At 42.2% G+C, this 14,935-nt stretch overlaps 1 protein-coding gene across 11 annotated transcripts in view; it reads left to right on the top strand.

Moving 5' to 3' along the window:
• Window positions 1-14,935, top strand: part of SEMA5B (semaphorin 5B) — a 291,486-nt gene that overhangs the window by 212,130 nt on the left and 64,421 nt on the right. For all 11 annotated transcript variants that reach the window (XM_074828744.1, XM_074828741.1, XM_074828740.1 and 8 more), the window contains 2 exons: window positions 3,666-3,873; window positions 6,053-6,260. In XM_074828744.1, coding sequence (XP_074684845.1) covers window positions 3,666-3,873; window positions 6,053-6,260 — 416 coding nt within the window. The remainder of the gene's footprint in view (window positions 1-3,665; window positions 3,874-6,052; window positions 6,261-14,935) is intronic.

Below are 14,935 nucleotides of genomic sequence, written 5' to 3' on the forward strand. Positions count from 1 at the left end.
ATTTTTTATAATAATGAATGATTTAAATCTCTGCCACACTCATCACTGACACGTGAACTCCGAGAATATGATCCTCACAAGGAGACATAGAGACATGTCCCCACCAAAACTGGGAATGACTGAAAGCTGAAGCTGGACAAAGTCAAACTAGAATGGAGACAACCTATGTTTTTAAACAAGAAGGGTAGTTAACCTCTAGGACTTTGTAAGGATGTGATGAGTTTTCTGTCCCTTCATAGGGCCCCTAAGGCTACCTGTGTTTCAGCGCAAGATGGATGTCCTTCCAAGACACAGTAGCTCAGCCAGAAGTTATGAACATGTTGCAATAGTAACTGGTGGAAGAGGACACATGAGGATGGTCACAGTGGTTCCTTCTCACCTTAAACATCTTTGTTTTTATGAATGAGCAGCTTTCCAGGATTATCAGTTAAGGCCAATTTGAAAATTATAGAACAACTTCAGTTGCTTTATGCCCAGGTTGTCAGTGTGGTGCAGAGTACGCATGTGACAGCCGCAGCAAACCTGAGTCTTCTGAAGCTTGAGCCCATTTTACAGCTCAGTCCCTTCCCACCTGGAGAATCCTGGAGAGGATGGACTTGTCTTCCTGTCCTTGCTTTCCCATGGTGAAACCTTTCAGCCTGATTGTGTGAATCTGGCTCTGCTTTATTATGGCAAAGGTGCTGAGGCTGCCTGCAAATGCCATCTGCCTTCAAGCTGGTGATGGCAGGGACCTTCCGTAAAGGACTCTGCAGTCACCTGAAATCACAGCAAGAGCAGATGGGAGGCAGATCCACGCTGCAGGCAGCGACGTGCTTGGGTTCCTGCTGAGGAAGCTGATTTCTCCCCCTGAATCCCCTCATGGCACCTGAGTGAGGCCTTCTGCCTGTACAAGGTGGGACAGGCTTGGGCTCTCAATCACCTCCTCAGCTTGGTGCACTCAAAATCAAGAAACAAAGCTTCAGCCATGCCAAACATGGCCAGGCTTTTTTTCTCTCTCTTTTTTTAATTTGTTTTTATTTTAAAGGAAACATTAAGGTTAACTGAGAATCAAGGACTTTCTGTCCCTTGCTGGGCTAACCCAGGAGGAATAGAAAAGGACTTTGGAAAGCATTTCCATGTAGTGAAAAGTATCAGATAAAATGTAGAGTGCAAAGATTGCAGCAGCAAGATGAAAGAAAAGAGTCAGGGAAAATAAGGAAAGGAAAAGAAGGTATGTGGCAGACAAAAGGAAGATTGCAAGAAGAGATTAAGATGTTTTTCAAGTACAGGAGGAACAAGAGGTCAGTGAAGGGCCTTTAGGAGATGACAAGGGTAATTTAGTGACAGAAGAGGCAGATATTGCAAAAAAATTAAATTAATTTTTTTTGCCTCAGTGTTCACAAAGGAACATGAGGGAAGCATGCCAGATATTTTTTTTTTTTTCTTGCAGAGAGGAAGGAGAAATACTGAAGGATATAGAGGATCAGGGCAGTGCAGATAATCAGGAAATTAGAACAAAACAAAATAAAACCAAACCAGAGGAATGCTGTGTCAGCATGTGGGCTGCCAATAGACCAAAAGGATTATCTGTGACTTGATGAGAATAGAAAACAAAACCAACAATGACATTCCTGCCACTGGGACTCTTCCTTCAGTGATGCTCTAGAAAGGAAAGTGAGTGGGGATAAAAACATCCAATGTGGGATGAGTCATGAACTAAAAAAGACCATTGCAATAGAAAAAAAAAATTAAAACCCACCTGAGGACACATCAAAAACCCACTGACGTTTCCTTAGTCTGGCTACTCAGGAAGATGCTTAAGTTGATAAAAAAGTGACCATGTTCATAGGTGGTGGGAATTAGTATCACCCTGTTCACCTTGTTCACACAAGCTCCAAAATATTGTAGGACTTAGTACACCAGCCATTAGGATCCATATTTATTGTGTAAATGTGAGCTAGATTCCTATCAACTGATTTTAGCACATTTTAAGAGAAGCTCTGCATGGTGTACCTCAGAAAGGCAGCCACACTGCCAAGAGCTGCTTTGATGCGTATCAAGAGTATGCACATAGGAACTTTGTACAGTGTAGCTGGAGTGCTGTAAATCGACATCCTGATTTGCAGTATACTAACTTCTCTTCCAAGGAAAGCCCAAACACCTGGACACAGAATGAAGAAAAAGAAATTTGTGGGTTTTTTTCTAGTGAAATTACTCAGCTGTGAGCTTCACTTGGTGAGAAGCAAGGTTTTCCATGGACTGAGTATGGGAGTTAGCAGGATTTCTAGTTGTACCACTGACTCCTGTGACCTTGGGCAAGATAAATAATCAGTCACCCAGCTGTCTTTTGGAGTAATAAATCTTCTGCTCACCATGCATGGCATTGTGGGGAAGAGTGAAGATCCAGCCCTGGATACTGACATGGACCACAAAATTGCATGGAGAATTTAATCCATATGAGGAAAGACTGAGAGAATTGGGTTTGTTCAGCCTTGAGAAGGCTTAGGGGAGACCTTGTCACTGTGTTCCAGTATTTAAAGAGTGGCTACAAAGAAGGTGGAGACTCCCTTTTTACAAGGAGTAACATGGAGAAGATGAGGTGTAATGGGTACAAGTTACCCCTGGGGAGATTCCAATTGGACACAAGAGGAAAATTTTTCACAATGAGAACAGTCAACCATTGGAATAATCTCCCCAGGGAAGTGGTGGATTCCCCAACATTGGACACTTTTAAGATTCAGCTGGACAGGGGGCTGGGCCACCTTGTCTAGACTGTGCTTTTGCCAGAATGGTTGGACCAGGTGATCCTTGAGGTCCCTTCCAACCTAGTACTCTATGATTTTATGATTCTATGATTAATCTTGCATTGGCTTTTGAAAATGCTGAATTCTGGAGATTAGTGTGAGATAGAAACTCAGGCCTTAAAATGCGCTATCCACCTGCTAGGATTTACGCTGGTGTTTAAAAGACACAAGATGAGCTCTCTTCTTACACCCTATTCTGGATGGACAAGAGCATTGAGTCCTATTTCAGTGCACCCCTTGGTTTTGGAGGATAGATGGACACAGGTTGATCTGCCATTCACTGTGAGCATAGAAGAGCTACGTGTGGGGAAGGGAGAGCTAGTAGCTAACCTGCCTTGCTTCAGATGAAGGGGTCTGTTCAGAAGGGAGCACATCAGAGAAAAGCAGTGTGGTGAGTTGGGTTCTTTGATGCAAAACCAACATGTTTTCAGGTTTGTTAACCTGCAGTTTTTGTGCATTGTACAGACTGAGATGCCAGGTAGAGTCTGAAGATATTTAAAATGCTTCAAGTACTTATCACCACAAAAACTTTCTACTGCTAGCTTTCTACAGCTAGTTTTAATTCTTTCTTTTACTCCTCGGTTTGTTAATTCCTTTTGCCCTTCTGGTGTGCTGGCTGCAAGGTATCACAAGGGAATGAAACACCACATCGCTTGCCAGTGGACCAGCTGGAAGAAATGTTTCTAAAGAGTGGGCTACAGGCCAAAGCTAGGCTAAGGACCTATGATCAGGCTTAAGGGCCTGATCCTGTGACCCTCACACAGACCCACCTCCCCAGGAAATCAACAGAACATGGGTTTCCAGAAGAATTTCAGGGTTTGGTCTTGGGCTGCTGGAGTGGGGAGAAAATGCAGGTGCTGAAGTTCAATCTTCCATGTTTAGTGTGGGACGCTGAGTGATGACAGCCCTAACGAGAACCTGACGGAGAGGGTCCTGCAGGATGCGCAGCGCTTGTTCCTGATGAATGATGTCGTGCAGCCGGTGACTGTAGATCCATATGTGACTCAGGACAGCATTCGATTTTCCAAACTGGTGGTTGATATTGTTCAGGGAAAGGATACTCTCTACCACGTGATGTATATTGGAACAGGTAAGAGCATCGGGGATTAAGAAAGTTCCCTCCACTTGATCGCAGAACTAGCAGCCCTGGGAACCTGGTTGTGATGTCATTACACAAGTGTCATTCAATACCATTTTGGCACAAAACTGCATGGAAGTTAGTTTGCCTGAGTAAATTAAAAGCAGGACAGAGGACTTGAAGCAGAGTTCCAAGTGAACAGACCATAAATCCACATTGTGTTTAAAAACAACAATAACATTTTTCTCCCTTTTATAAAAACATGTTTCAACTAATCAGGCTAATACATAACAGTGAGGAGCAAAGGTCGGTGAAACGCTCTGTGGTTTCATGCACGTAAGTTGCCTCTCTGCACTATGACATACTCATCTCTAAATAAGCAATAATAATACTTAACCTCCAGGCTTGCCCAAGGTTTTAATTATGTCTGTCTTTGCACTTCCGTGTGCCTACTGGTGTATGACTCTCAGTGCTTTTGGGAATGGGCATGCACTGAAATGTAATGCAGATGGGGAAGCTGAGGCAAGTGCTTTTTTGTGGTAGCATAGCGAGCCAGTGGTAGAATTAATTATATGATTTAGTCTCTTGATTTCTACTGCCATCCTCTAATTAGCAGGACACATTGCCTCTTCTGAGAAGTACAGATATCTTGGATAAATGAAAGATGCTGAAGAAGGACAAAGTGTTATAAATGGTTGTCTTAGCCCATATTCATACTAATGATAGAGGTTAAATTAAATAGTTTGATTAATCAGAGCATATGGCCAGCCTCGTGGGTATAATGTTGTTATCCTCTATTGCAGAAGCTTTGACTTTAGAATAAGATGGATTGCCTCCATAAGTGTTAGTTTAATCTCATATCTGAATGCAGAGTCATTGCCTCATTCTCATGTTACCACCTTCCAGGACTGTCATAATTTATCTAACTTTTACCACCACTTACTTCAAAAGTGATCATCTTGGATGTGTTCTAGTAACATTCCCACTGTGGGAACCTCCATGGACATTGATTATGATGAGAAGATTGTACTTAAATGGAAATACAACATGGTTCTGCCATTTTGATATCTTGATATTTTAAGTGAGGAGTCTCAGCTACAAAGCCTGAGAGAAAGCTGGGATACTTTCTGCCTCATATCATTTGTGTAGAAAGGTTCACTGTCATAACCTTACCTCCTTATTTGTGTTTGCTTTCTGCCCCTGGTTAGTGGTGACTGAAGAGTAAGCTCTGCAGGACTTGAAACATTTAAACCAGTCAAATGCTTCAGTAGAGACAACCCCGCCCAGAGGCAGCCCTGAACACAAACCCAATCCGGAGACAAACCGAGCCCACACTTGGGCATCAGACTTGTTCCACACCTAAGGTCCTCCTAACTGAAAGAGAAGCATTGCATGGTAGCCAACCCCGCCACTGTAAATTGCTGAGCTTTGGCACCAATAAAGAAATTATTGGGATAGAAAGATTAAGCTTCAGGAACAGTTGGGGCTGACAGACTTCTTCGGGGTTTTAATGAAAAGTGGTGTGGTTGCCGCCTTTTCCCCAGCATAAATCTCCCACAGTTTATCAGATCTTTAAATTGTTTAGGTAGGAGCACTGTGAACACAAACATATATGTTTCTGTGTATGCACTGCTCATGCCGTAACATCCCCTTGTCAAGCTGGCAGGACAGCTTCTTCAAGGAAGAGGATCAATTAGATCCATGACCCATGCAGTCATTACAGAGGCCTCTGAGATTTCCAGCAGGGCTGCTGCATCTGTTGTCATTTGTCATGGCATCAAATCACACCGATCTGCTCAATAAACCAAAAGAAATACAGACTTGAGGCACCAGAAATGATCCCTGCTATCTTGGGTCACCTTGCTGTATAACTCACTGGTCACGGGACCAGACTCTTCTCTGCCTCAGTGCTCCAACTGGGAAATACTTCCAGGCACTCACTCTCCAGATGGTTCACATCCTTCTGGGTTCCCATGAAAATGCATTCACAGGCGGTTTCTGTAACGTCCGAGAACTGCTAAGGATTGTTAACAGTGTAGCTGGAGCTCTCTCTACCATGGGCAGCAGGTGACCCAGAACTAGGTTTAAAGCAGCTGTGTAAAGATGACATTACTATTTTGCTCTTTAGGCAGGTATGAAATGACGTCAGTGACTCCAAGATTTACTTGTGCCTTGTTTTTTGTTCTATTAGAGTATGGCACCATCTTGAAGGCCCTTTCTACCACTAACAGGAGCCTAAGGAGTTGTTATTTAGAGGAAATGCAGATCCTCCCTGATGGACAACGGGAAGCAATCAAGAGTCTCCAAATCCTGCACAGCGACAGGTCGCTCTTTGTGGGCTTAAATAATGGAGTGCTAAAAATTCCTCTGGAGAGATGCTCCATGTACAGAACAGAAGGGTAAGCAAATTTACAGCTCTGATATATTCCACTTCAGGTTAAAAAGAAAAGCACCAGGGAAACATATTCCAGTCCGATTCGGTTTAGAAGGCTTTTTTTCATCACTGCAAGACAAAAGATGCTGTTGAAAGTGCATCTCCTGATAGATACATTCATGACAGGAGCAATCAGAACGAGCAATATTTTTTGGGTAAATATTAATTAGTCCTCATCAGAAATTAATTGTATGTTTACCAAGGCAAGGCTTGCAATATTTACTTTTTTTTTTTTTTTTTTAACTTGACATTTCAGTGTTGCTTTTATTAACTCCATGTGTTTTGCTGGCGGTTCTTATTGGCACTATGGCTGCAGGTTCCTGAATTTGGGTCCCAGCCAGCCTATCCTGGCTTATCCGAGTGATCACCTCTCAAACGTCTGATGAGGCAGGGCTGTGCTGTGTTACTGCTTTTGGAAACCAATAGCTCATCTCAAGTATGCGTGACACCTCTTACACCTGGATAGATTCTGTGCCTTGATTGTACCTTTTAAAGGGAGAAGGAAAAAAGACTTTAATTGTCAGCCCTGGCTCCAGAGCAGTTTTCCACCCAGAAATGTGTGTAGGAGGCTTTTGTATCCAAATGGTATCCCTCCAGTTTAAACAGGAGAGAGTGTGATTAGCAACTGATTGAGACATACAGGCAAATAATCTGCCTGAGTGTGTAGTGTGGTCTGCTGCAGGTAATTGCTTGTTTACATCTCTTGAAAATACTCTTCCTTCTCCTCTCTTGCTTTTGCCTTGCTTTCCTTGATGAGAGTTTTGTCTGAAACTGATGTCCTCTGTGCTAGACAAGAGGAAGAATTTTAGCAACATCTAAACCGATTCCCTCTTTCATGGCCTACTGCAAGATGTCCCCATTCTTTTGCCGAAAAAACTTATATAGAAAATGTCACCATAATTTATTTTTAACAAGTAGTTTATCTATCAGCTTGTAGTAAATTCGTATCTGTCTGAATATAAAAATACCAGCTCTGTTTTCACTGAACCTCTTAATTATCCCTTTCAGAAAATATAACTTGGTCATTACTGCAAGTCTGACACAGAAGTGTTTAATGTGTAAAGGTTTAGTTGCTTATACAGACAGGCTGACACAGAAGTGTTTAGTAAGAGAAAGAGAACCACAGCTGGAAAATGCCATCCTGTCCTCAGCCCTTAAAAGCAGAGATTTAAAAAGGTAAAACATAACAGCTGTCCTCTTCAGGCTGTCCTGGAGAGTTTCAGTTTGAGAATATTTATGTGTGTATACATATATATGATCCAGTTTCAAGAGAAATGAATTCTTCCTTTTCTTTCTGTTCCTAATCATGAGTTCAGCTTTCCGGAAATTTATAGATCGTGTCCCAGTTTCAGCCTGCATAAGTACTCTGTATGACACTTCCATTAAAGCTCAAATGGTGGAGGTTTGCTCAACTGCCTAAAAAAGGGACAAGCAGGGGAAAAGCAGCAATGAGTGGAGGGCAGATGAGTGGGGGTACCTCGCAGGACCACCATCTATTTAGGATCTGACGGCCACAGGGCAGTCCTCTGCTAGTATAAGCTTACCCCAGCAAAACAAAAATCCGTCTCCAAAGAGGGTCCCGTGCCTGCTGGTGGCCACAAGCAGCCTCAGTTTTATGCACTCTGCGGCACTGAGTCCTGGCTGAAATTACTGGGAAGCTTGTATATCAATGCTGTTTTTTTCTAAAACAAACTTTCTGGAGGAGTTTTTCAGTGAAATAAGGAAGCATTCCAGCTCTTTTGGGGGATGGAGACTCAAACTCGGCCTCCATGATACTTTTAGGAAATTTAAACCAGCCGCTGGGCAATACCAAAGTACACAAGATAGGGTCTCCTGACAGCATGGTAGGTGCATATAGTTGGTGATGTGGGAGGTCAGAATTTGCTGAATTCCAGTGCTGGCCAGCATTGCAATGGATCCTTTGTCCCATGGCCGAGTCTTGTGGATTGACCGTGAATTTGAAAAAAGGAGGAAAAAAGGAAGAAAACTTAGGAAAGCCAAGGAAGGCCATTATTTATTTATTTGCTTAAAAGGATGTTTATGATACTATTATTACTACTTTTTAAGCTAAGCTTTTTTTTTTTTTTTTAGGAAATTATTCATTCAACTGCAAATTTTTCAGCTGCAAATCTTGGAACCTTTTTTTCCCGTTAGCTTCCTGGCTATGTAGGTGATAAGTCAACTTGGTCTCCTTTGTATTTCTTTCAATACTGAACTGTATCGAGAAGGATGTTTTAATTTCCTCCAGTGCATTCCACCTGGCACTTCTCCTGGGCTGTGATTTATTGCTTATTGTTGTGTCTATGTTTAATACATGCCAATATACAGACACCACGGGGAAAAAGGGCTCCCGCCTCTACAACACCCCCTGCTTATTTTTTTGTTGTGCTGTGACTTCTTGACTGGCCTCCCTGAAAAGCTCTCGTTTCAGCAGTTTTTATAATCTAATCGTTTTGATGGGGGCTCAGGAAGCTTGGAGGTGATGGAGAATTTGTGCCTCCCAGGCAGGAATACCACAACACTGTTTGTTTTCTTTGGCTGTGCCGCATGTTATCAGGAAACTTTGCAGCCTTTTACACCCTGGGGGCTGATGTGGGTTCTCAATTGCTGACTCTGAGCTCTTGCCTTCACCCTGCCTTCTCCCTTCTCCCTCGAATGGGAGATCATGTATCGAGAGAAAATTGATCCTAGCATTGAACCTCTCCAGCAATCCTTGCTGCTCTGCTGCTTTAAAACCTTGGGGCTTAGTACCGAGGCTCAAAAATGGGACAGAGGAAAAAGCAGTAGCAAAGGGAAGAGATGGAAAGGGAAAAGGATTTCTGCCATCTCCTTTACTGTTTGTTTATTGACATGGCACCAATTTAATCTCTTAAATGGTGACCAGTAACTCAGCCCCATGTCTTGATGTAGTTCGTTGACCCAATATATTTCTGGGTGTCTGAGCAGTGTTTTGTGTGTGCCCACTGACCTGTCTCAATCTGTCTTTTCAGAACAGCCAGTCTTAGCAGCAGGGCAATGGGAAGACATCTGTAATGTCAGCTGTCCAAATTTACAGGCTGGACTTGGCTGCAGGGACCTTGCCTTGTCGTGTGTTTTCCTGTTGTGCTTCAGTGCTGCCGTTACCCACTCTTGCTGGAGACTGTTAGGAAGATCTCCAATGCGAGCAAAACCTACAAGCCCTTTGAACATGCAGTGTGTTTTGAAGGCTGCTTTGCTGGGTGGTAGCTTGGCTGTGCTTGCTGCTGGATTTTGCACAGCTTTGAAATCTTTGTAACCTCCCTGCAATTTTCAAATGAGCTTGGATTTTTACCTCAAGTTGCCCCCAAGCTTTGGGGAGGGATATTTGGAGAGCCAGCACTGCAGCTTTATCGCTGACACCACCATATCTCTAGAATGTGTCTGAACAAAATCCTGAATCTGAATTTTAGAGGTGAGGACTTCAGATCTGGACCATTATTTTCAGGTGGGGCCTGTCTGTAGGGGTAGTTTAGTAATTTTTTTAAAGGGTGGGGTGCAATTATTCATTTTAGGAATTGCAATCAAACAGGTAGGAAAATGAAGCTGGTTGTTGCAGGGAACACTTTGTAGTCTCTTTGTATTGCCCCTTTGCTGCATCAGGGCCATGGGCCTCCAAGCAGGCAGAAAACCTGAGGCAGGCCTTGGGGTGATTTTGTAGCCATTTTTTGATTACACATTCAAATGAGGAAGAGAAAATGTATTTGGGAGTAAGAACAGAGGGTCTCTTGAATACCCACCTTTTCTGCTCTCCCTGTCCGGAGCAGTTTTAATGCACTTTATGTTGATAGATCTCCTCTTCCTCCCTCCCTCCAGTTTTCTGCATAAAATTTGCAGTTCACATGATGCAGGTTGCAATTTTGGGATGTACAGTGTGGGTCTGCGAATAGTTTGGCTTGCCTGTCCTCTTCCTGCCGTGCTGTGCTCACATGTGAGTGCCACCGCAGGTCAACCTCATGGCAGTGGAGATACTCCTGCTTCCGAGGCTATGGGGAGAGCCAGATCCTCTTGTGTGCAGCTATGACATGCTCTCATTTGAACCCTGCCTGCTTTTTTGACCCGGTTTCAGGGAGTTTGCTGTTGAGTGATGCTGAGTTTTTGCCCTCCTACTTGGCCTAAATTCTGCTGTACATCCCCTCCGGCCATGGTGCTTAATGCAAACCTAGCAGAAATGACTCAGCTGACAAGTACTCTTACCTGCTGACTTGAGATCTGTGTGAGAAACACAGTTCACCTCTAAATAGCTCTGGGCCAGCGATCAGACAACTAAGTACATATAGGTGAGTAACTCCTGAAGTGGCTTCAGGGAGTTTTTGGAAGAAAAGGGTCAGCAGCCCTAGTAAAGAAGCAGAGAGTTTTCTGCCCTCTCTCTCTCCAAAGTGCAAAACTGGAGCTCAAAGCACAGTCCCTGTACCACGTCCACACTATGCTTTCTGGGGCTTGAGATACCGCATGGAGGATTGCTTTGGTGGTGGTTATTGTTATTTTCTTCCTTTTTTTTTTTTTTTTTTTTTTAAATCCTTACATGGTGCAAAATCCTCTCTAACAAAGGAACGAAGCACTTGAATTTAGGATTGCAAAATTACAGGATTACCAGATTTCAGGAGTGAAACTGTTAGGGAATTTAACTGGAGGAATAATACAGTCTGGGAAGAGATCTAAAAATTTCCCAGTTTTGGGAAAAGTAAATTGAATATGGGCTGGAAATCCTCTGACCACTTCATCAGAATGAGGATAGTTCCTCGAAGGGCAAACAAGGAATTACTGTTGGGTAAAAAGCACAGGAGAGTAAATGTTAAAAGAGGTAAGGGAGAGAACAAAGCAGAGACTGTTGTTCAGTGGAGCCCAGCAGACTGCTGAGGCAATGATGACGGCCAGATTGTTCATCAAAGACCTTGAATATCCAGACCCTTCTGAGCTGAGGCTGTTGAAAATCTGGCCCAGATTTTGTTTTGAAAATCTTCTCCCTGTTTTAAAAAATATCTAGCGCATTGAACATCCTTTTAAAAATAGAGGCAAAAGCAAAGGTAACAGCCTACAAAAATGTTGTGATAAAGCTTAATCATCAATTTCCATCTGCTTTGGCTGATATGGCCTCTCCAAAATTAGGGGAATTAGCTAATTATTGTACCACCAATAATGCTGAAAAGCTTTGGAAGACTTCATAGGCAGAAAGGAGAGTGCTCAGCCCAATCTTTTGTCATCCACAGTATCCAATAATACATCAGAATAAATCACTAAACATCTGGTTTGGCATTCTGGTTGCATTTAAGTAAATAGCGAGACTCCCACTGACAGAGAATGAAGACATCAAACAGAACCATGATCACTAAAGCTCTTGGAAAGAATGAAGTTTGGTAGATGAAATGGATCTGTGTTCTTTAAATAGAAGTACAAAATTATACCATTTTATCTACCCTGAAAACACATTTGCATCTGCTGTAGCAGGCAATTACTCCCATTTTCTTTAATGTAGCTGCTTATATATGTAAAGTTAAGCACATCCATACTATTTGCAGGGTATGGACCTTTAAGATTGAAGGGGATGGTACAGGTCTAAGAAATGTGGATTTCAGGATAGCAGTTGAAGAGCTTCATTTGAACAGTCTGGTAAAGGGATGTGGCCACATGTATCTGAAATTGGAAAAAAAAGAAGGCAAGGGTAAGTGGTAATGTAGTGAGCAGGGGCATGTTTCCAGTAAGATGCCACAGAAATTGGTTTTCAGTTTCATCTTATTTGACATTATCTTTAATGGCATGGAAGAAAGAAAATAGCATACTTTGTAGATGCCATTTAAGTATGAAGGAATCACAAATAACAGTGAGGAGATAAATGCAATGTGGGGCCAGTAGGGAAACCAGCAAGAGGCTGAGTTTGAGGAATAAGCCTGTGCTGAGATTGCTGGTGTTTGCATCACTGAGAAAGAACACAGTATGAAAGAGTGGGAAAGGGTTTTGCTCCGAACCAGATGAATTATTACAGTTTTTCCCATTTCTATTAAATGCTCAAATGAATGACGTGCTTTACATTCATTTTAAGCTGCCTGTACACTTTTAGGCTCCCACTTTTAGCTCTGAACTATGTAAATGGCCCCGAGTGAACGGTACTGTGGCAGAAGGGGAATTTAGCAGTAGCCAGAATCTGGGGTTACACAACTGCTGAAAGGTCACTTCAGAAAAAGCCAAATAAAATCAGCTAATTTCAGGGCTCACTGCCTTTTGCCTCCTTACCATCATAACTAGGTTGCAAATTTGTTTGGGGGGGCTTTGGATTTGCTAGGAGGGAAGAAAAAGCAGGGAGGTTGAACGTGCTGAGGGCTTTTGTTTGCTCCTTATTTTCAAAGCGTACTGCCAACAGGACTTAGCTTGCAAGATTGGGAATGGTTTAGTGTATGGATCCTTTTACCTCTAGCAAGCTGGCTTTAGGCCAACTCAGATCAATGATGTCTAAAAGTCATTACCATCAGATGCCTGCTAGGTGGGCTATGTGAAATTAGTTTCAACACAGTGGTGACTGACAGGAAAGCAGGTAGTTTTCTTGGAATATGTTATGTTAGGATGACATTGATGCTATTGTTATACAAACAAGATTAATAACTAAAGCTACCAGCAAGCCCCAGGGCCGATATCCATTGCAACTGTCAGTTCTTGCAATTTGCTACTATTATGTCATAAGATTTGTATTCTAGGCCACGGTCATATTCAGTGACATGGCTCCTGATGTAGTCTACAGCCTTACTGCTGCCATGGCTGGTTTGCTTCATGTCTCAGGCTTCCAGGCAGCATTTGCTGCATAAAACACAAATGTACCCAATGTTAATACTGAATGAATATATTGCTACAGATGCATCATTAACTTTTTATTAGGAGATGTGCTGTTTTACCTGTTTGGAGAGGAGGAAGTATCTGGAGCCAGAGCAAATTTGTTATTGTTGGTTTAAGTTTAAATTTTAAGTACATATAAGTACATAAAATATGTATGGGTTGTAGAAGAACATAATATTGTACTGTCTGGTGTCTTTTACCTGTCAAAATACCTAAGTACTGTAGATCTATGGGAACACTCCAGTCTGCAAAGGAGTAGGGCTGGATTTGAAGAATATCCATTTACTGAAGTGATGTTGTCTCTTGTTAAAAAGTGGAATGGACATTGTTTGATGGTGTTTTTGTAACTACGTGGGAAAAAGCAATGGAGAATATGTTGGCAGGACCATTTTGCACCTTAAGCAATGTTAAAATAGCCCTGCATTGGACAAGAGATATGTTAGATCCTCAGGGTGTAGTAGGTGGTCTAATATTTATTTGCCTTTTCCAACATACATTAATCTACAAAGGTTCTGTCTAGCTGAATATACATGTTGTTGAGCAGAAAATAATTACCCAGAGCTTAACAAAATCCAACTTTCACAAAGGAGCTGCTTGAATATGGATTACTTTGTGCAGCCTGGGTGACGACTGTAGACTGTTTTCAGGTTTCTTTATCATCACTCACATTTCCTTCTAAGTTTTCTGCCTCTGCAGTTTTCTTTCCCTTTCTAAATTCCCATTTTAGCATAATTTGTGTTCTTAAATCATCTGCATCTTGCAGAGGCTACATAAAGCACCTGTCTGTGTCCCTTGCAGTGGATTTGCTCTTGCCTAAACCACTCTTTTCCTGTATCCACCTACGCCACCAGAGTACTGAAATTTGCCATGTTCACACAGAAGTCTCAGATCTGCAACCACAGAGCAGAAACGCAGGAGCAGAACACATCTTAATCTGACAGCTGCCTGCAGACACTGACTGACACAGGGCAGAGACAGGGAATAACACTTGAGTGCACTGATTTGCCCAAGCTGCCTTTCCAAAAGGATGTCTAGCCCCCTCTGCCTCTTTCCATATGGCAGCCCTGGGGGGCATGTTTTCTTAAGGCTCAAAAGCCTGCCGAGGCTAGGAAATGGTTGTGCTTCACAATCCAGACAAACATGCCTGCATTCAGGAATTCCTTCTGGCTATTCCTTTCATTAGGACTTTAATAGTATCCGAGTTTTCTTGTGGATGGCTGATCCCAGCACTGGTAGTCAGAGGCCCTCTGTACTTTTGTTTTTATTAGAGGTCAGTTTTGTTTGGCACACTGACAAGAGTTTCTAATAGTGTTTGTGGAGGAACTCACTCATTTTTTTTTAATAACCTGCTTTACTGATGTAAACATAAATCCAGATTTAATCAGAATTTTTCTTGGGATGGCATTAATCTTCATATTTGAATAAATGCAATGTTGTTTTATTTCACGGCTTTAAAAATAAAAATAAACACTTATCCAATAAAGAAGTCACTGTTGCTAAAAGATGATGGAATGGGATGTCAGAAAGTAAGAAATAGAATAGTTTGTTCTGTAGATTGTGTGAGGCCATAATCTATAAACCGCAATCGATTAAAGTGATATTGAAAATGGTAGGGCAGGAGGTGGAAACTGGCAAGCCAAGGTCCCTGATGTGGAAAGAAAAATGAGATGAAACTGCCTCTGAAAATCCTCTGTCTGTGCACTGCTTCTTTCAAATAAGTTACATATGTTTGGCTCATAAATGGACTTCAGTTTTAGAGGTTGTTTTACACCATGGCTTTAATTTATGCATTCAAAACAA

Source organism: Strix aluco, chromosome 6 (assembly GCF_031877795.1).
Source record: "Strix aluco isolate bStrAlu1 chromosome 6, bStrAlu1.hap1, whole genome shotgun sequence".
Classification (NCBI taxonomy): domain Eukaryota; kingdom Metazoa; phylum Chordata; class Aves; order Strigiformes; family Strigidae; genus Strix; species Strix aluco.